The 22,608-nt window shown below is 43.0% G+C and overlaps 2 protein-coding genes across 3 annotated transcripts in view; both read left to right on the top strand.

The window, feature by feature from the left end:
* Positions 1–4,091: 4,091 nt before the first annotated feature.
* On the top strand, positions 4,092–10,208 carry txn2 (thioredoxin 2). Its single transcript, XM_005738045.2, is given in 5 exon segments — positions 4,092–4,231; positions 6,914–7,191; positions 9,067–9,190; positions 9,355–9,414; positions 9,416–10,208. Coding segments are annotated over 4 exon segments (618 nt in total). The 5' UTR covers positions 4,092–4,231; the 3' UTR covers positions 9,572–10,208.
* An 8,181-nt stretch (positions 10,209–18,389) lies between these two features.
* Positions 18,390–22,608, top strand: part of LOC102202985 (myosin-9-like) — a 30,135-nt gene continuing 25,916 nt past the window's right edge. For both annotated transcript variants that reach the window (XM_005738044.1, XM_005738043.1), the window contains exon 1: positions 18,390–18,644. The gene's annotated coding sequence lies outside the window, so the exon portion shown is untranslated. The remainder of the gene's footprint in view (positions 18,645–22,608) is intronic.

Here is a 22,608-nt window from a genome sequence, read left to right as displayed (position 1 = left end):
CTCTAAGCACACGCCTGCCACCATTTGGCATGCTTTATGGTCTCACAGCCACACTCACACCAGGATGTGTACGCGTCGTCCTGTAAACACGGCGCACTGCTCAGTTTAAAGATACTCGCGCGCTCAAACCTTCGGTGAAAAATGAGAAAGCGTTCGTTGGAACTTCCTTTGGTGCCATATCATTGCTGCATATGTGTATACAGCACATGTACCATGCATCTGATCTAACTGACCATAATTAAGAAGTGGTGGATAGGCAGAGAATCCTAATTACAGGCTGGCGGCGAGAGTGTTTAAAATGTGATGGCTCACCAGCTGTAGAATATGTGACTGTCCACAGAGGATACTCTCTCACACTAACTGAGATAAACAGAAGGTCATCAAGTGGAATAATCTTTGTGGTGCAATCTGCTCAATAACAGGCTTTATACTGTGTGCTTTTCCAGGCTGTTATTATCAAGTAAAGACATTGGGATTTATGGGAAGCGAGCTGGGACAAAACTCACACACAAAGGCGGGAGGGGAGCGTTCTGTGTACGCAAAGGGCACACACCCTGCCATTCATGTGTGCTTTGTCAGGGGGCTGTTATGAAAGCCCGGCTCCATCGGCGGCTGTTGTGTTCCCTCGACTGCTGGCTTGTGCAGATAGGAGAGGGAATAAACAGCCACGAGAAGAGGAGAATGGTCAGGTGCACCGTCACTGGATCCACGGCAGAGTCCACTGAAGGTCACAAGAATATCACTTCCCTCCTGACCTTTAGCTCACCGAGGTCTAACTTAGCACACCCTCCTGGTCTTCCTGAAGTTGAGGAGGGTGTCACAGGAAACTGGGTCACTTTTACCTGTTTGTATCGTAATGATAACACCCATCAACCACCTAAAGGAGGGGTCACGCCCTCCACTCTGGATCCCCCATCCTCACACGTGCATCCTACCACTCACCTCCAAGGTGTCACAGAGAGGAGCCTTGTTCTGGTCGTCTCCTCCTTTCTGCCAGGACCCCCTGAAAAATCCCAGCAATCCCTGCAATTTCCGGTGCAATGTTTATTTGGCAGGAAGAGAGGGCTTGTGGGGTGGGGGGTGAAAAAAGGGCCTCACTCACAAACAGTCTGGGTTGGTTGAGAGTAAACATGTGCAGGCGGGGTGTGTGTGAAACGAGCGGTAAGCGGGACTGAGGCTCATGTGTTCTGGTCCTGACACACAGAGCAACGCTCTGTTTCAGGCCCCAACCGCCTCAGCCTGATCAACATCCCACCCCGGCTACTATGAACAGCACCCTCTGCTGGAGAAATGGATACATAATGTTAAAAGAAAACTTGAGATCAAACAAACTAAGAACCTAAAATGTCTTTTTCTGAATAAGATATATAGGGGGAAAAAATCCAGATCCATATATGAGCAGAGGCGCTAGCCCAGGGGTGTCAAACATAAGGCCCTGGGGCCAGAATCGGCCCAGCAAAGATTCCAGTTGACAGCTTTGAGAAATGAATAGGAAGGCATCAATTTTGGACTTTTTTACTGTACTCCCCCGTGCCCATTTATTAGAAACCAAAGTAATGAAGTAAATAATAAAGAGTTAAATCACAGAAAAGTTCCTGTTTTTTCCATTGCGTACTATAAATGTCTACTTTTTACAATAAGTCCACAGAGGAAATAAAAAACACACCGTAACTTCCTCTGCAGTTTTATACATTTATTTATCTATGATGATAGATTTCTTTTGTTTACTACAGCACTATTTCGTTATCATATAGAAAAACTGAGACAGTACTTTTGAAACTGCACTTTATGTTTTTCTAAATGTGTACTTCAACATCTTTACAGTGACAGAAAGGGCAGTTTCACATGTTCGGCCCACTTAAGATCAAAGTGGCTTCTTGTTGGGGAGTGCTACGCAGTGATGACGTCATCCATACACACTCCACAGAGGCCTACAGCTACTATACGTATATTAAATTTGACCCTTTGAGGTTTTAACATAAGACCGAGGATGATCTCAACAAAATGAAAATTTATACACATTTACATTTGGTTATACACTCAGAAAGCTCTGCAGGCTGGTAACAGGAACATTTTATTATCAACAGATACATTCACCCTGGGGAAAAATGTGTGTGGGAGACCATCAGGGCCAAGATGGGTATAGATTCCTGGGTGCAGTGGTTTGTAGAAACTTCCTCCCTTTCATCACATCTGTCCTGTTCCAGATGTTCTGTTGACTCACTGAGACATCGTGTCAGAAACATCTGACATGGCGTGATATATTTCTGCTTCTCTCTTCTCCTCTTTCTCCTCTTTTGCTGCGTCTTTCCTTTAACCGCAGGCTCCTCTGATGTCTGAAGTGGGGTCACCAGTCTGGCCCGCCAACCTCTGGTTCTCCCACTGGTTGTTGTTGTTGGAGATGGACTGTCCTGATGTGCAGTTTGTCTTTCAGGGCATTCTAAAACTAGAGAAAACATTTATTTTTAAACCCCTGATCTGTGGAGATCTGAGTGCACTTCAGGCTCAATGGCATCCAGTTGTGTGGTGCTGGACTGAACCTCTGAGCACATCGCTGTTTGCACATGGTTTCCTGGCGTATGTTTGACACCTGCAACTGGCTACCTGAAGCTTCAGGGGTGTGTGTGTGTGTGTGTTTGCAGGCAACACGGCTCCAGAGCTGCAGAATAAAGAGTGGAGCAGTTTGTGCAGGGCTAGGCTGGCTAAGAGCCCAGGCGGTTGATGTTGCAAAACAGCGCTGGAGATCCGAGAGCTGAAGACAGTCCGGCTTTCCTGTCAGTGCTTTTGTTCAAACAGGCCAGTAGACAGATCAGTCTACATCCTTGATCTGTCTACATCCTTGATCAGATCAGGAAAACCCTCCACTGAAAGAAAAAAGGTGTCCACCTGGAGGAAGTGTGGCTTTTGATGTGATAAAATGTGAAAAATAAAGGAAGGTGAAGCATGGACGTGTGTGCTATATAAAACTACAGGAATGATGATGCTTCTTAGCAGACATGGCTCACAGGAGCAAAGCTTCTCCACAGAGGTTTTAATCCAAAACTATATTTTTCTGCTCATTGTCTCATTGTGTGGATATTTTGGGAAGCCTTGGAGAGACTTAGAGTCAGGTCTGTGTAAATAAGCCACTGGAAGCTGACTGTGTACTTAGCTTAGGAGAGTGATTAGAAACAAGGGAAACCATTTGCCCATGTCTGACAGACTTCATCCAACAACACCACCGTGGTGCAATGGTTTGTACTGATGTCTCACAGCAAGGTGGTCTTTTTTATATGGAGTCTGCATATTCGCCCCCGGCTTGCATGGGTTCTCACTGGGTACTCTAGCTTCTTCCCACAGTCCAAAGACATGCATGGATGAGGTTGGTTGGCAACTCTTGAATGGTGGTAGGGGGTGAATGGTTATCTGCCTCTCTGTGTTAGCTCTGCAATAGTGCAATAGTGAAAGAAGATGGCTGGACAACGCACTATACCTGCGGTGTCAGACCAGTGTAGAGTCAAATCTTGCACAATGTGCAAAATCCATTGTGCTGCAAGTCATTAGAAATGGACTGCTCAATTTGAGCTCCGCCAGAAATATGAATCAATCTGTGCTTCTTACAGCATTCTTACTGACAAGTACATAAAGTCTAAAGTAAGGTGTTTTTAAAGTAGTCATGTCTGTCTTTGAGTTCCAGCAGCAGCATTTATTTTTAAGCTCAGTAATAGAATAGCATTTTATTTTCATTGTACCTTTACGTAAATACATACAATACATAAAAAAATAAATAGCAAATTTATTTTATTTTTAGTGTATTTTATTTTTTCATAGACAGGCTGTTTCTCTGTTTAGTAAATGGATGGTTAATTAAACATCTTACACAAACATCATACAAACTTTGTTACTGGAAGTTACAAGTTACACTTGCTAATCTTTACTAATGAATTTTCTTCATATTATTATTCATATTAATATGAATATTAATATTAATGATGCTTCTAATTATATTTTAACATAGACCTACTATAAACTACAACTAAAACTAGCTGTCAGGTTAATATATAGTAGATAAAAGTATGCTACGCTGATAATCCGACCCTGTGCTTCCCAACCTGGCCAGCCGGTGGCGCCACTCACTGATCTGTGTCGTCTAAAAAGCCGCACGTTCCCTTTTTTTCTGCGGCACCAAAACGGAAGCACTTCATTGGTCCGCGAGGCCAAGATCAAGACTAGCGCCGACAGAAGAAGCGAGGTAAGCTGTGAAAATGCGGGCGCGCGTGTTTTAATGTGTGTGACATTTGAGAACGTGTTATTCTCAACGTGTCCGGTTTCGGTGTTCGCGTGCTGCTTTACGCGAGGAGGCAGCGGCGGGGGAAGGTTTAGGAGGAAGAGGAGGACGAAGAGGGCAAACTCATGCGTAACGTAGATTAATGGAGCACGCGAGCTGCCGGTAGATACGCGTCAAACACAAGATGTCAGGCCGAGAAAACCCCTCAGAGAGCTGGAGGGGAGTGGGCCGTTCTCAGTGGGGAAATGCTGAATACTTAAAGCTCTTTAGCCATCGTGGGATTAAGAAAGTGTTTCTCAACAAGGCAACATGGCTGAGTGTGTTCTGCCAATAAACTCGTTTGTTCACGTCACTCGTTATATGACGCTCACGAGCCCTAATCACATTAATTAGCGCTGATTCTTCATTAATAAACAGCTCGTGCTCGAGAGCTTAAACCGTGTGAGACTAGAAGTTTTTCACTAAGTGATTCAAAACAATGTCAGCTGTGAGTGTATTATAGAGGATACTCGAAGTGATTATTTCTCCCGCACACAGCACGTTGCAGGTTTTTTCTGCAAGAAAGGAGAAAAGATGTCATAATCATCTAAACCAGGGGTAGGGAACCCCCAGGCTTCAAGGGCCGGTGTCCTGCAGGTTTTAGATGTGTCCTTGATCCATCACAGCTGATTTAAATGGCTAAATTACCTCCTCAACATGTCTTGAAGTTCTCCAGAGGCCTGGTAATGAACTAATCATTTGATTCATTTGTGTTGACCCAAGGTGAGATCTAAAACCTACAGGACATCGGCTCTCGAGGCTTGGAGTTCCCTACCCCTGATCTAAACCCAAGTGGACCTCAGCGCTTGTTCTTGGGCCAGCAGCTGAGATCCTGATATTTAATTAAATAATACTGAATCTAAAATCCTCCAGAAAGTAGCATTACAGAAGCTCTAACTATTGATTTTTTTTTTAAATATAATTTTCCTTAAAAGCAGTCCAAATGATTATTCCTTGAACTTTTTTCTCCAACTTGCCTGACAGATGTGTCAGGTGTGTACGAATACAAATCAGTCCAGTATTTGTTGCCTCCTATCCCATCTATCCAGACAGCTCCTTTGCTTAAACCACACGGACCATTCCCAGTAGTTCCAGTTTTTGAAATGGGCAATTTGCTGACATAAGAAAATATCCATTACCTGGTTTAGCTAATTTATTTTTTTTACGTATGTGTTAAAAGCAAACCTTTTGTGCTTTTTCTGAATTTGTTGGCGAATGCTTATATTTAACATGGCCAAAGTTACAAATAAAAAGGTCCGTGCATATACAGGTAATCCCCTGGGAGCCAAAACCTCAGTTCAAACAGCATTGATGACAATATGATGTCAAAGAAAGCAGGTCATATCACCATTCTCACGTAGAGGTGTGTGTGTGTGTGTGGTGGGGGGGTTAATACAACATTGTATTGTGATGTTTTGTGTTGCATTATTGCACTGATACAGGAACAGCAAGTATTGATAATTGAATTAATAAATTAAAATACTATGAACAAGAAGGCTCACGTCATGAGATGATGAGCCGAGCAAACTTGCATTAAATCAGCCCAACTGATAAACCATCAAACGCTGGTTGCACTTAGCTTTACAAAGATGCCTCCTAATTCAGAACAAGCTAATGGCTCAGTCACACGAACAAAAATAGGACAGCAACCTCCTTACATCTACACGGGTGGCTTTCTGGTGATTGTATTGAATTTTTTCATGTTCTGCAACTTGGTGGTGATTAAATGGTTACCACACAACCACTTTTGATCAGAAGTTGATTGCGCAGGTCACCTGATGGGACGTAACCTTTCTGCAAACAGTTGCAGTCTGAATTGGACTGAGTGCAGTCACTTTGAGAGAGATTGTTGAAGTTTAGGGGATAACTGTTGTCTAACATATAAATACAGACAGACTGCAAACATGTTGCAATCAGTGTGAATAAGTCTTTGTCAGCTAGCAGGGTACACCCTGGACATGTCGCCAGTCTGTCGCAGGCCTAACAAATAGACACAGACAACCATTCACACTCACATTCACACATAAATATGATTTATTTGTTTTTATTACACTTTATCCATGCCCCACCTGCACCATGTGCACTGATTAGGTGCCCCAGCAGGAACACCACAACATAGTATGAGAACCACTGGCTTAAAGGAAGAGGAGGAGCTTAAATACCTTGTTTCAGGTACTGGATAAACTGGGAGTATCACTATTTTGACAGTTTATACCAAGTGCAGCATAAGTGGGGGGGAAAGGATCTTAAGCCTATTTATAAAAATTAAAAAAAAGGTTATTTAGAATAGTAAATTATGCAAAACTACTTTTGTACAAGTCAAGAATGAAATTATGGAGCTGGAAATAAACATTGTGGGTGTCACCATGTAATTCATATATCTCTAACTTTAATCCTGACAAGTAACTGGTGCCAGTTTGTAAAGCTCAGGCAGGGTTTAAGAGTGGATTCATTATATGTTTACTTTTAAACATATGGGACCTATAGCGGTTTTGGATACATTTCTTCTTCTTATTTTTTAATCTTATAATCAGAAGTATCTGAAATGCAATATTAATATTAGAATAAGTAACACTTATCTTCTGTATCTTTGCCTGTTGTGCAAAGATGGCTCACAGGCTCGTGCTACGAAGACTCTGGACACTGTCTGTGAACGATATCCGCTGCCTCCCCACATCCACTGCCTCCGTTGCTTCCTCTTGTTATTCCACATCCCTTCAGTCCAGTACAACCCGGGTCTCCTTCCTCTCCCCGTCACGAAGTCTGCCTCGCGCCCTGCCTCACACCTCCCGCCGAGAAGTCTCCTTCAATGTGCAGGACAACGAGGACTTTACAGAGAGGGTCATCAACAGCGAACTGCCTGTGCTAGTGGACTTTCATGCACAGTGAGTACCTCAGGGAGCCCAAGGAGAGTGACTGTATGGACGTATTAAATAAAACTAGGGATAATATAAATGGATGAAAAACAGTCCCACCCTGGTCACCTTGGTGCTAAAGCTCTTTGCAGTTATGCAGATACAGATTTGCTTTGCAAATGTAGATAATATTCAGTTCAGCTATATCTGCTGACATGTGGCTGCGTTTGTACACGCTTTCCTTGGAAAAGACCTTGTTCCACAGCTGCCTCGCCTCTTTAAAACACTGCAAGTGTTACATACAGCATGTGCTGTTAAAAATATATACATGTACAGTGGTGACTTAAACTCTCAAGTCCTGTAAGCTTACACGACAGCTGCTCAAAAGTCCACAGTAGACAGAGCATGTCTCACAGATAGGAGTGCATCTTCACAGCTGTTAGGTTGTTTGTCATTAATACAGCCCACAGGCCTTGTTCACACAAGACATTTTTACTAAGTACTAGCTCTCTTTCACAGCAGTTACTGAAATAACACTGGGGACTTTTTTTCTGCCCTACTTTTCCTTTCCCTTGTAATACGATGCTGTGCAAAGGTTTTGAGTCCTTCATTTCTTTGCATGTTGTTAGGAAAGTGTAAAATGGATCCAGTGCTTTATTGAAACATGCAAATATATATGAAAATACACTATGTGAAACAAAAATGGAGTATGGTATGGCCACCTTTTATTCTTCAACACAGTCATCTCAAAGCTTTTCTTTGGGGGGGGGGCTTGTCCAGTTATGATGTCAGGGAAGTACACGATGCATTATTACTCATATTTTATAATCTTTAAAAGGCTGTTAGCTCGGGTTCTGTTGTGTTATTGGCACTTTTCGATTGCATCAGGGTTTTCATGGTTCTAATAACTCTTGGAAGTAGTATCGTCGGTCCTTTGTTTTTGTTTATTGGCTCCAACTACTGTGCAGTTAGTAGTTGTGAGCATAAGAGGACCTCGACGTAAATGTGCGGTGACTGGTCCAGATGTAAGTGTATGTACGTAAACTCTGATCTTTAGCCTTAAAATGGAACAAAACACTTAGAAGTGCACAAACAGTGAAGTCTGCAGCCAGAACTAGAACAACAGAGTTACAGAAATTGCTGCAGTAAGGATGCATCGTATAGCATCAGATTTCTGTTAAAGTCACTGAAATGACAGATCCTTCATCCTGGCTGCAGTCACACTGTACCGTACCCACACAGGAGAAATACCTGCCAATCAGAAAAATGTCTGTGACATGTTTTTTGGTTTATGTAGTACATAGAACTTCTACATGGTATAAATTAATCTTTATTGATTTCTGTTTTATTTTTATTACTTTCTAATATATGTCTGATTCGCTTTTTCCTTTCTGACCCTTGTGCTGCTGTAACAAGAAGGATTAATACAGTCTAGTGCTGTCTATCAAATCAACAATCCTTCAGTAGAAAGGTCTGTTAAAACAAACTGCAGACCTCATTTAGTTTCTAGGTCATCAGATGGTAGATGTGAGGATGGCACAGTTTTGTTTTCTACCTCAGAATTTCAGAGTTTTTATTTATTAATGCTGGGAAAGTGTAACTGTGTGTAAGCATTGGCCCATTTTCATCAGGTTTCCCAGCATGCCATTACAGTGAGCCAGCATGCAATATACCAAGTCCTTAAACCGGCTCCTTTTACAAGCTTTTATGTGCATTTCTTGCCCTGTGCTTCTCCTAGTATTCAAAGTCTAACTACGCCCTTGCACTGAAAGATGTTTATTGGTGTTAACGACATCTGTGCTTTTAATTCTCTGACTAGTTTAATGTGTGCTGTGACAGAGGGCTCTATTGTTTTGTTTAAAATAAGTTAATACTGTTTGTCTCCTTTTGTTTTGTGTTTTTTAGGTGGTGTGGTCCCTGTAAGATCCTCGGACCAAGGTTGGAGAAAGCTGTTGCAAAACAGAAAGGTCGCGTTGCCATGGCAAAAGTTGACATAGATGACCACACAGATTTGGCCATTGAATATGGGGTGAGACCTAGTTTAAGTATATCTTTATGGCACTCCTGTCCTCCTGTTTGGTTAATTTCTGCTGTGCTTGGATGTAGAATTCTATCATCATATTTACATGATGTTTTATTAAGTCAAAGTGTCACTAGTTCTGTCTTACAATGCGTCGCCTTGTCTGCCCTCAGGTCTCTGCTGTTCCCACAGTCATCGCCATGCGGGGAGGTGACGTCGTCGATCACTTTGTGGGGATCAAAGATGATGATGAGCTGGACTCATTTGTCAGCAAAGTCATTGGACAATGAAATCCACCTGTCCTCACCCAGCCATACCCCCACCATCGTCGTTCTCATGCTGTTCTCTCTGATTCTGGCACGGCCGGCGAGCCCTGGGCTGCCATTTTGAGCCTGTTTAGCAATCACTATTAAGTAAACAAAACCTAACCACAATTACAGCTGGCAGACTCTCAAATGCTCGCACCTATCCCTTGACATGTTGCTTTAGCTGTGCATTGTCTCTTCGGGCTCTCTCTCTGTCTCCCTCTTGTGTTTTTTGTTACTAGTCAAGCGATGGGTGTGTGCTCCATTTTGCAGCAGTTCCACGTTCTTTCATAATGTGACTACTCTCGCTAAGCTGGTGTGTAACAGTTTTCTGTAAAAACTCTTAAGTTTGGATGGAAAATAAATGTGCTCTACTGCACTCATTGTGTACAATGTTGGATGAACATTTATAGTTTTCGCGGTGCAGGGAATTTAACTTGCAACCTGACAATACTGAATGAGGTTGGTGACAGTGTTACATGTAGATCCTGCTCGTGTCCACACGAGGGCAACGTTTCTCTAACATCACAGAGTCGCACGCAGTCATTTTACACCGTTATGCCTAATACTGTGAGAAAGGAAGGCGCACGTGTTTCTCTCCTGTTCCTGACTGTAAAACTGAAGTCGAGCGGGAATTGCGATGAAGATTTTTAGTTTATTACTAAAATGAACTCTGTGTACCAGAAACATGACCAAGTGAAGTAATAAAGGAGTAAAAAGATGTTGTGTATACGGATTGTTTGTGGTTGTGTGTGGGGTTGAGATAGAGACAAAGGCTTGGAGCTGTGCTGTCCCTAATGACACTGATGCAATACCATAGTTTCCCTCCCTTAGCTGGTTTTACAGCACCCGGGGGATGCAGTTATAAGCTCCAGATGGATATTTGTGTTGTTTTTACTTAAAGGGGATTAAGCTTTCCTTACCTAATGGATGAAGTTAAAGTAGCTCTGGATCTCCTTACTTCGCCTATCTGGGAACCTTGGGGTCAGTTTTCAAAAAGACATCCTTTAAACTCTGAAGTCCGAGTCATCATCAGTGTCTGTGTGAGAATCTTCTCCCCCACAAGTCTCCAAAGACTTGGCAGTTAAGGGACCAGAAATTAATAATTATGACATGAATCAAAAACCTGAAACATCCAGGTTTCATCTCCAGGAGGTGACACAACCTGAGCCACGGGGAGTCGCAGGCTACAGTTAACCTAGCAACACTCTCAACCCCAGATAAATAGGAAGGTTTCTTCAGGAGGGGTATCGCTATAAAAATCTGTGCCAAATCAGAAACGTGGACATGTCCTTCTGCTGTGGATATAAGGGACCAGTCAAATGTACCTTCTTCTCTAAAGATGGTGATGCTAAAGTGACGAAGGGCTGGAGTGCTGGAAACATCAGTTTCCATGTTGTAGACAGAAGTGGAGCCTCGCTGTGTGGGAGCTGATTTTTAACATTTGTGTTGTTTTTGACCCAGTGCCTGTTTTCAATTTATGTTTCTTGTTTTAAAATAATTACACGGTGCCGGAATATATTCCCAACTGGAACATTGTATTTCCTCATTGCCAGGTTGCTCCAAAGGCTTCCCAAAAAACCTACAGTTGATCCAAAACAACGCAGCAAGAGGTGCTAATGAGTATTAACACGAGAGACCACATATCTATACTCGACTCGCAGTCTTTACACTTCATCATGTACCTATAGGATGTAGCTTTGTTAGTGCCATAGTTCTAGAATAGAATGGGAGGGATGGCTTAGCTTAAAGGTTGGGATCAAGAGATGGACCCCCTCTCTGATTTCAGGATTAGTCTTAAAAGTTAGTTTTTTTTTTTGGATAAACACATGTTTTGGGCTGGATCAGGAGATTCTGCTGGGGGACCTGGTATCACGTACTGAGCACCTCTCCTCGCTTTCATTCCCTTTGCATTTATATGACATCATTAAAAGCCATTATCCTTTTATTTTCTGTCCTCTCTTTCTCTCCCTTCCTTTCTGTATCCCCAGACATCCATGTTCCTGATCTGTGGATACGGATCCCACTAACCTGTGCCCTCAGGAAGTTAGGAGGATGTTGGATTGTTGGGAATTCTCTAATGTTACAGGGTCTTAAATTACTATATAAAGGACTGTTGTTGTGAACTGGAGGATTTTCAGTTGTATTATGCCAGCGTCATCCCCCCAAATCTCCCTGTGCCTTCTGTCTGAACATGCAGGTGTTACTCATGTTGTTACAATCCAGTCTTTACCGAAATGCTTACCTACACACCACCCTCTACTTAAATTACCCCCCTTCTGTCACCCCCTCAAATCAACAGTGTCTGCCTCCTCGTCTGTGTCTCTAATTTTCACCTTTGCATGTTTTCATTCTTGCACCTGGGCCAGAGTACCGTACCGTGCCCAGCCACCTTTCCCTCCTCTGTCGCGGTTGAGATGTTCTCGACATGTGCTGCGACCTGGCAGACGGACTCTGACCCTCGAGCCTGTCACATTCGTGCTGTTCATAAACTATCTACCTCTCTCCAGTCCGAATGAGTGTGAGTTCAGCCTTTGCTTGCTTGTAAGTTGCTATGGTGACAGCAAAGAAAGTAATAAATAGCTGTTTTATCACTGGATGTGGTTAATGATTAACAGCAGAGTAGTAAGATTGGGCTTGCTTTTATTTATTTCTTTATTTACGTAGCACTGCACCTCACAGTGACGAGGGATCGAAAGTAAAATGTTACTTTCTGTACTCATATAAACACTTTTAATGTGAGGGGCCTGCCCAATAAAGACTGGAGTGCAAGAGTGAGGCAAGTCTGTATCACTAATGAACCATTCAAAGAATCGAGTGCTTCGTGGTAAAGCAGACAGGAGATGACCTGCCCTGCCTAGAAAGACCCTTCTCTCATCATCGTCTCTATCTCTCGTAATTTGCTCAGCAGAAAACATGCCCAGCCCTGGCCGCTTGCTTTCCCATCCTGGCGTGTCATTACAGAGAGCCCACAGCTGACAGAATCATAGTGACGGCCTTCAGAACTGCTCATTAAAGTCACATCATTTGTCATCTGCACTTTCAGCGGGTCCTGGTTTGGATTAGGTCATTGCAAATGAAGCCCAAGGATGTGCTCACCGATAGTTACTCAGTAGCAGCCAGATCAGAGATCAAGTGATTTATTTATTTTTTTTGTATTATTTAAAAAGAAGGAGGGGGAGGAGGAGGGGGAGGAATTCCACTGGCATTATGTAAGCAGGTGTGCGTAAAGCTAAAGGCCCAGATGTACAAACACAATTGTTGTAAGCTGGATGAAAGACATTCCTGCATAGTTTTTGAGATGTCTGTGAATGTTCTACCATTTCAGCCGCTTTTGTCCCCTTCTGCCTCAGATAATCAGCAACCGCGCCACATGACTTCCTATGCAGTTCCTATACTTTCAGACTGAGGAAAAGAGGTGACTGAAGAGATGACGACAGCCACCAGAGGTTAAAGACCAACATGTAACCCTACACGTCTTCCGCGAAAAACAATAGACCACACCTCCACCCTCTCTCTCTTTCGCTCTCTCTCCCACTCTCTCTCACACTCACTCAACCACCTCTTGTGACCATATAAGGCAAAAAAAGTCAGGGGAAGCCAGCGGCGGCTGCTGCTGAGTAAACGGCAAGAGGCAGCGTTGCCAGAATTCTTGCAGTGAGTCTGTCCCACTTTAGAGCCCCAAACTGCTAATGTTCGCTCTCTGTTTGTTCGAAATGGCATCGCTTGTCTCTGAGCCAAACGCTTTTGCCCTGTGTGTGCATTTGGGTGAGGTGCTTATGGGAGAAAGAGCCGATCTGGCACAGGCCTGAGAATTCTGTTTATAGTAAATACATATCTGTATTTATATTTTAAACACACACCCTCTCCACCTTGTTAGATCTGCGCTCTGTTCCAGACAAAGCAGCCACTGTTGCTGTTTCTCTCACTCCCATCAGTGCAATACCTTATGGACTTAGCATGTATTAGGGATGCTGTCTTATCAACCAATTTTAAAATCTTAGCTCAAACGGCTGCAAAAAAGGGGGAGAGAGACGGACAAAGGAAGACGAGCTGTGCCTGTTTTCCCTTTTACTCCACATTCCCTAGTTTTGTGAGTCAACATGTGTCTTATCACTCCTTCCTGTGTACTGATTGCTAAGGAAAAAGGAGGATGGCGGAGCTGGAACCCAGGGTGAGACTAAAGACAGAATAAATAGCCACTGGACACACCGGTGCTTATTATTGCATTATCATAAAAGCTGAGGAAGCTCTTAATTATTCTTTGCGGTTCGTGCTATTCAAATACACACAAACAAACACTTTGTTTAACTATATCAAGAGGTTGTGTTAACTGAAGCATGCTGGGTACATAGTCTCGGCAGACAGGGAGATGGTGATGAACAAACCGCATGCGCTGTAATAAGTGTTGTTGACCGGTTAGAGCTAGAGGATGTGGCTCAGACAGTAGCAATAAAGTGGCCCTATTAGAGGTTTCCCGATTTTCTGTCATATATGTGCTGTTAAAATGGCAGAAGCTCCTCATAAAAATAGCCAATGAGTTCAATGTACGTGCAAGTAAGTAATCCCAGTGATTGCATGAGCGCTGAAGCCCCTCCCACCTGTTGTTCAGACCTTTTGTTTGCAAGCTGCAGCAAATAGGGAGAAAGTCGGCCTTAAAGGGAGGGTGAAGGAGACGCAAACAGCTTGTTTCAAGACATACGAAAAAAGACATCCTTTACGTCGCCGCACCCCCAACCAGTTGCCGCAGATGGCTGCGATTCCCTGAGCCTGGCTGTTGCCGGAGGCTTCTTCCTGCTAAAAGGGAGTTTTGTCACCAAATACTTGCTCGCTGATTGTTGGGGTTTTCTTTGTTTTATTTTAGGGTCTTTACATTACAATAATACAGAAGCGGGAGTTATTGTGATTTGGTGCTATATAAATAAAACTGAGGGCCTGTGTCAACAGCCAGGATAAGTTGATAAGGATTATTTCGAACTGTGATTCTAGTACACTTCAGGAGTGAAAGAGTGGAGTAGGAAATGAGTACAAGAGGTAAATTTGTTTGCTCTATTATTTGACCTACATCTGAGCTTTTGCATGTACAGACATGTAGGCCCGTGTGTTGCTTGAGGGCACAGACACACACACAAATTCACGCAAGCGGTTACACACCAAGAGTGGTCAGTGAGTTAACATAGCACCCTTTTTAACGTGCCGTCACTGAATGAGTTCCTTTCTTTCTGACTGGATGATATAATGGCCTTACACACCCTGAATTACAGACACACCCTGCTGCTGCTATTACAACCAACTGAAGGGGGGGAGAAAGAGAGAATGAGCGAGAGAAAGGGAAGAGGGAGGGAGGGAGATGGTGAGGTCAGAGTTGTCCATATTTGGTAATTCTGCTATGTTTTAATCCCACATTTATTTTGCTTCCCACTTCTGTTTGCTTCTCTTTTTCCCCTTTAGATCCAAGATTCTTATCATATGAGAAGCTGTTGTCATATTACAAAATGTGCTTTGAGCTCAGATCTGTTTGTATGTCAGAAGCCTGATTCTCTTGCTTATTCCCCTGTTGTCTTCGCCTCTGCCCCTCTCCTCTTTTGGCATCTGGTCCCTCTCAAGTAACACGTGACCTTTGACCTCTTAGCTGAAAATTCAGATATTTCCCATCCATCCTAGTAAAGTAGGGATGTGGGGGCTTATTGATTTTTCCATGCAGACACGCTGAATCGTCAGCATTTTGCTCTCCATACATGCGATACCCAGCTGCTAAAACATATAGGAAAACAAACAGACACATTCCACTCATAGTGACACGCAGCGAACATAAATCACACATTGTACTGAAAATGCCATTTTCCTGTGTTTGTCAGCAGATTCCTGTCATGCCTTAGGCCCTGCTGCAATATAAGGCAACTTCTAGGGATAAATGAGCATAATAGTTTGCCTTGTGCAGCGAATGTGTAGTTCAAGTATACCTGTGCTGAAATATATATATAGATATGTGTTATTTCTCTTCAGAATGCCATCATCTGTTTTGTGTTGCCATCTCTTATCAGGGATTGCTTCCAAACAGGAAAAACAGAAAGACTTGTCTCAGTAGAAAAACTTGCTTTAAATCAAAAGTGTGCAGTTCGGGTTATAATCCACAGCTCTGACACTTTAACCTCAAGCACTTCGTCATAAATAAGGATCTGTTGTGCTGATTTAGTGGCTTTGGATGAATCACGGTTCAAAATAATCCTTATCTACTTTATACTGGGCAAGGGAGAACCATGGAAAAAACTAAAAACTCTTCAAGGATCAAGTAAAGCTTGAAAAGACAGACGGTGGCTGCAGTGACACTTTTCAGTGTTTTTGAAACTCTGTTTCACTTCAGCTATTTGTATGTAATAACTTCGCTCTTCTCCGCGGTTAGTTGACAGAGCAACAACAGCACATAGAGTGGCCCACAGACCGGTTGTACCACATACTTTGTACACTGCCTCCATCTGACAACGGAGCTTGCTGCAGGCAGACGGGCAGTGCCCGGTCACTACCGCTGAAATGACCATATCAGAGTTATCCGCTCTTATCAAGCTTATTATAATTAAGTGAAACTAAACTTAAAAAAAATAATCTTCTGAAAAATATTAAAACTATCCATGCATCTATATTCTACTTATTCAGGGTCACGAGGAGCTGGAGCCTATCCCAGCTGTAATTAGAGTGAGAGGCAGGGTCCATCCTGGGCAGATCGCCAGTCTGTTGCAAGATTAACACAGAGACACGGGTAACCATTCACACTAATTAACCTAACCTCACCAACTGCATGTCTTTGGACTGTGGGAGGAAGCCAGAGTACCGACGCAGAGGTGGGAAGAATATGGCATACAGAAAGTCCTCGGCCTGTGAGGCAACAGTGCTAACCACTGCACCACTGTGTTGCTCATTAAACCTAAATTAAATAATTTTATGAAATTTTGGAAAATAAATCTATCTATCTATCTATCTATCTATCTATCTATCTATCTATCTATCTATCTATCTATCTATCTATCTATCTATCCTAATCCAATGGAACATTTTCAAACAATAAAAACTAAACTGAAAGAAGAAACTAAACTGAAACTAAACTAAATTAAATAAAAGTCTTTTGAAAACGGGAAACTATAATAACTCTGGCTCTCACTGACATCATACAGAGTCAATAAAAAAGAGCCTGAAACCTGCATTACTGGAAGCTTTGGTCATTTTGAGCATCCACCAATGCAGCAGCATATACTGACAGCCAAAGCATAATAGTCAGGGTCCACAAACGATGGGTGATAAATTCAAGTGAAAACACAAACCCTTAAAGCAGACAGTGAAGACATCCAATGGCATTTTTATGGGGACACAGAGAAAGTGAAAAAACATTTATTTTCCACTGCTAACGTCTCCCTGCTGGTTGTGGCATGTGCGTTGGCCCTGTGCCTTCAGGGCCCGTTTAGCAAACCGGACCCAAATCACCCGATTTGAAACCCAGAGGGCTGCTTGAAGTAAACAGGTTCATATTGTACTTTCCATTCTCCGGCGTAGACTTTGGCATCGGTAACACAGGACTTTCATCTCGACATCATTCACCCTTTCCTACCACATTCCTGCTTTCCTGTTCTCCATTCCCTCATTCTCTCTTTATCCTTCATTTCTTTCCACAAGGCAACGTTGACGTTAGTTTTAACAGCCAAGTGAAAACTAATGTCAACATGTATTTCTCTCCTTTCACACTAATTAGATCATCACCTGCGGCGGTTCCCATGCAGTGTTAACACGTCTGATCATGAAGCTCGGCTCACTTGTTGGGCGAGTGAAAAGTCACATAACTGTTTTGAATTTTATCTTACACCGTGTTTGTTCTTCAGATCTAATCTCATATCTGACAGGTGGATGGATGCATTTCAATAAACTCACTGGAGAAAAAAAACTGGAGATCTGTTGGGACTGGCCATGGTGCCAGGTGCAGGAGGAATTTTTAAAAGAGTAATTGCATTTTAAATTACGCAATTTAGTTAAATGCATCACAAAAATAAATCCACAACACCTGGTTTCTCGCATCTAAGAGCTTGGGAAAGTGTGGATAAAGTTTTTATATTTAAAAAATCCCTCTGGTGGAAGCAGGAGCCAATAGGCTGAAATTGCTTGTATGTAATGGTGACAGGATGACTGAGTTTTTAAAAATTGGTTAACAGTGAAAAATTCAAGGCCCTCTGCAACCATGCTGCCAAAGTGTGGGTCAGCTGCACACTGGTCTTCCTGACCTCCTTTTAGAGTGGAGACAGCCTGTTTACAGAGAGGAGTGCTTCACAATATTAATACATCTTATGTGTTTAAGCAGACAGAGGTGGGTGTAGAGTTTCAAGAAACCGCTGCCTGAGTTTTTGTTACACCTTAAAAAAGAAAGAGACAGACAGATTAGTAATATGAGTAGCACGCAAGCCTGCATGTGCATGATTTGTCTGCTATCTGACAGCAGAAACGAAATCAAACATCTGGAGCCATCCGTACTAGTTGTTTAGCACGGCGCTCAGGGCAGACTAGACCTCGCTGACACACGAGGGGAGATCCTGAGTGATGCAGTTCATCCTGAGAGTGACTGGTACTTATATGGTCATAAAAATCCTTAGCATGCACATACCTCTCTCATTAAACACAGCTTTATCGGTAACCTCTCTAGTCTCTCCTCCCTCCTCTCAACGCTTTCAAGTTCAGTTTTTTGTTCTTTGTCCCGCCTATTCGCTGTCACCCCTCCGCCCTGTGCCGCCTTTAGAAGAAGCCGATTGGACAAAAGTGTCGAGGATTAACAAAGGACGGCGGCCATTGGCCAGGGGGCGGATATGTGACAGCTGGGTCCCGCCTCATCCTGAACCCCACCCCAGGCTCCGGCGGGCCGTTCGCTGACTAAAATTACGCAAACCAGAGACCAGCCAGTGGAAGAGGGAGGGAAAAAGGAAGAGGGGGAGAGAGAGAGAGAGAAAAAAAAAGATAGAAAGAGCGACTGACTGAAGTGGAGGAAGCGAGCTCTGTAGTTTAGCCTGAACTCTTCGAAGCTGCTGCCGACAGGAAGATAAGTTTGTCTCACTGCGACGCTGACTGAGCCACACGGTTGTTGTTAGCCACCTTCTTAAAAAAGGCAGCCTGCACCCCAAAAGCAGGTAATTTCTTTGTTGAGCACTTTTGTCTGCCATGCTTTCTCCATGTACTCGTTTCTAACTCGTGCAATTCGCTTGTAGCCGCAGCAAGTGCAGTGAACCAGGAAGCAGGGCCTTTTTTTTCTTTTTTGGCTAGTTCAGGGCTGCAAATAGAGCAAGCTGCTCTGGGTGGAGTGGGACCTCCGTCGGAGTTTTAACCCGAGCTTTATTTAACTTCACAGCACTTTAATATTCAAATAATATACTGTCTATAAACTTTTAATACACGAGTGAGTGTGCAGTATGTGAAGCGTAGGTCTCAGAGTACAGCTTCAGCGTTGTGGCAGCTCGCGAGAAGCTAAAAGTCTTAACGGTAGAGGCAGGAAGTGATTCGCTTGAATGAATGGCACCGTGGAAGGAAAAAGAGAGAGAGAAAAAAGCCGGGCGAGAGTTTGAGCTGAAGAGAAGAGGTGGAAGTTCAGGCTATCCGAACACCGGCTCGGTGTAAGATATGAATGCTTAGTTTGTGGTGGTTGAACTTATCGGTGTGTAGCGGTGGGAGACAGACACTGAGCCGGTGATATGTCTGCCTGGCAGGATGACGTCAGTGGATCGCCGAGCTGAGCGTTTCCGCCACTGACCAGCTTTACCCATACGAAACCATGTCACCTGCATGTCTGTGCACTGCTACTGCCAACATGGTGGCATGAGGAACACATTTTACTGTGATTTTTGGGAGAGGCATAGAGAAGTCGGACAAACTCATAGGCGGGCTAATATGGATGTTTCAGAAGCTTAACTTGTATTATGTGATTGTCTGTACTATGTGAAGTACATATTTCTAGATAGATTTATTATTAAAATATTCTAGTTCACCTGGGAGGCACTTAACGTTTATTATCTCATTAGATAAAAGTCCAATGGCTTTCCAGTAAGGCTAAGGTTTCATTGTTCATACACTCATTGATTGCCTGATATGAAAGCAGTTTTTCCAGTCAGCATTATTCCAGGCCAAGATAGTGAAGAACGAAAATAGAGATGCATGTAAAAAATGCAGTGAATGTTATCCACATAGAGGATCTAAAGTCATTAAGGGGTGAAGCAGAAGGAAGTATTTCGCAGCGTGAGATGGGCATGATGATTAAAAAATGTGGTTGTTATGTAGATGAGCCAGATGTTAAGTCAGAGTGGTTCCTGCAGTGCCAGCTTAAAATGACCAGGCTTGTCTTGTAATTACAGTGCGGTCCACTCTGATGAACATTAGCTGGGCATCGTGACTTTTTCCATTTTACATAAGAGCTGGAAGGGCTCGGTATCGGCTCAGTCTGAGTGCATTTTTATTTGTGCAACCCAGTGACCCAAATTTACCTCTAAAGGCTTTACGAACTGTAAAACATGAGACGCCATGTAATTTTAGAGCCTCGAAAGTCATCACGGGAAACTTTGAGTTCAAGCTCAGGCAAAGCGTGCATGCGTCTGCAGTGGAAATGTTGATCTGCAAGCCCAGATTACAAAAAGCATCTCTAGTTAGTTCAGGCTCAAAGAGAACATGCATGTTACGGCAACATTTGGGCCAATCACAGATTTTCAGTGTTCCATTCAAATCAGGACCAATCATGTCATACCAGTGTGCATCCTCCTGAGTGATGTGCTTTGTCAGTATCATTTGTTTGCATCTGTTGGATGACGCATAGTTATTTGCACTCAGGTACTGTGGATAGTCATTTAGGCTATGACAAGCACCAAAGTTCAGCATTTTGGGGGAAGAAATGGACAAAGTCTGCATCAGATCAGACTTGGGCATCCCAGCAGCTCTGGAACTCCTCCACCCAAACCTGCTTCTCGTTGTAGAAGGTGTTAGTGGTCTCAGAGGGAGGCAGCCTGGCACCCTTTTGCTTTTGAACAGAGACGCTTATTTCATATCAGTTGGTTTCTGCCAAGAAAGTCTTAAACCACAGTGCAAGGTTACTACAGTAACAATGCTTGCAGGCTGAGCAGTGATCAGTATTAGTCATTGTAGTAGCAGAAGAATAGCCACAGCTTGTGCAGAATTCTTCTATAAATGGCATCTCAGGGTGACCTTTCTCCGGATGAGTCTCCCTGAGAGCAGTAGTCATGTGCTTAAAGTCTGATGCTTGAAGGGTCACATGGGGTGACATGTTGTATGTCATATCCTGTTATTCGCAAGAGTCATTTTGGCAAATTAATACATTGTGCAACATCTTCTCTGGAGGCCAGTTCTCCTCTCCCATTGCCAGTTTCGGTGCTGTTATGGAGCCCCCCTGCAGAGATCGTTACATTCCATCATTCATGTGTCAGCAATGTCCATACTCGAGGCCCTCCTGGGGGGGGCGGCAGTTATGTACCGTAGTGCTGACAAAATTGAATGCAGGCCTCTTTTAAAATGTGAACAGGGTGCTGGTGTGTGAGGCTGTTCAGTCTTTTCAGAGTGATACGGTCTGAGGGAACTTGCCTGTGGATGTTTAGATTTCATTGAAGGGTGGATGTCCCAGCTGGGGAAGATTATTTGCAGGCCCCCTGCTTTTGTTGCTCTGTGGAGAGGGCAGTGTGACATTATTTGGCACATTGCGATCGTTTACCCTGTCTCAGTGTTATTTGAAGAAATGTCAGGTATTCCTATTCTGCCTTTTTGAACTACATTCGCATGTGCAGTAATTCCTGCAGTTTAGATCGCCAAGAAAACCAGATTGGAATATGTGCTGGGCTTTTTTTTAGGGCTGAGAGTAATGGGGCATACTTGAATTAATTATGAAACATGTCTGTTGAAAATGATGAAAAAAAAGGTTCTGGCTTTCTAAAATGTGACTTTACTTTGGTTTAAGCTTTTAACTTTTCTTGAAATAGTTTTAATGCTCAGTAAAATGGTAATGTTTAAAATCGTGTGTGTCTTTGACACAAGATTCACAAATATAAACAAAACATTCCTGTCAGAGGAGATTGCCAAGTTTGTTTGTTTTTGTTTTTTTTTTCATTAAGCATAGCAGAGCCGATCGTATCCTCTCTCAGTATGTAGCAGTGTCAGCTGCGAGCGACACTGGCTTAAATTCATTTTTATGTATTAAAGGCAGTATCAAACATTAACAGATTTTAGCCTGTGGAGTCTGAATGCAGTATGTCATTAATGCTGGCCTTTAATTCAAGTCATTCAAACTGCTGCTTTCTCCTGAATGTCTCTTCTAATTTAGCTCTGCCTCAGTTAGTGGTTGACCCGACTACTCAAGGATATGCAGACCGTGGGTTTTTTCTTTTCTTTCTTTCTTTAAACAGCTTTGTATTTCCTTGTTGTGTCAGGCTTCTTATCAGACTTTTCTCTGTGACCTCTGTTCACAGTGCATGTTCTTCGTTTTACCTCCCCTGTCTCTTTTCCTATTCTTATTATTCCCCCCCCCCCCCCCCCACACACACACACACACACACACCTGTGAGGTTTCAATAGAGCCCAACAATGGCAGGAAATGACTGTGCTCTGACTTAGTCTACATAAACAAAAGACTTGTTGAGATTTCAGGTCTTGAAGGACAGACCTTGACTTATGCCTCCTTGTGGCAATGGCTCAGCAGATGGTGCTTCTTTGTGTTCAGTAATGCTAATTATGAGGTATTGTTTGATTAGAGATTACAGTCATACAGTTGAGCCTTCTCAGAGTGCCAGTTAATGATCATACAGTTTTGTTTTTGTTTTTTTTCTTTTTTCTGGGATTATTGAAGTGGCTGTCCAAAATCTTGTCTTGTAAAAAAACGTTTTCAAAGTTCTAGTTAGCAGGCTTTACTTATTCATGTAAATGTACGTTTTTCAGTGTGAACCAAGACAAAAGCTGGGTTGAGGTTAAAAGGCCTGAAACAGGGAAGGTTTCTAATCTGCCGTGACTGTAGTAAAGCTCAGTTGCATTTCTGCATATGACCTAAATGTACTTTGTCCGTGGTTGGGTGGGCGTGTGTGACCTACACACCTGTTTTAACTGTGCGGA

The sequence above is a fragment of the Pundamilia nyererei genome, unplaced genomic scaffold (assembly GCF_000239375.1).
Source record: "Pundamilia nyererei isolate P.nyererei 1_Seehausen unplaced genomic scaffold, PunNye1.0 scaffold00081, whole genome shotgun sequence".
NCBI lineage: Eukaryota > Metazoa > Chordata > Actinopteri > Cichliformes > Cichlidae > Pundamilia > Pundamilia nyererei.
Note: the sequence above shows the minus strand (reverse complement) of the source record. Positions and strands in the feature narration are given on the sequence as shown.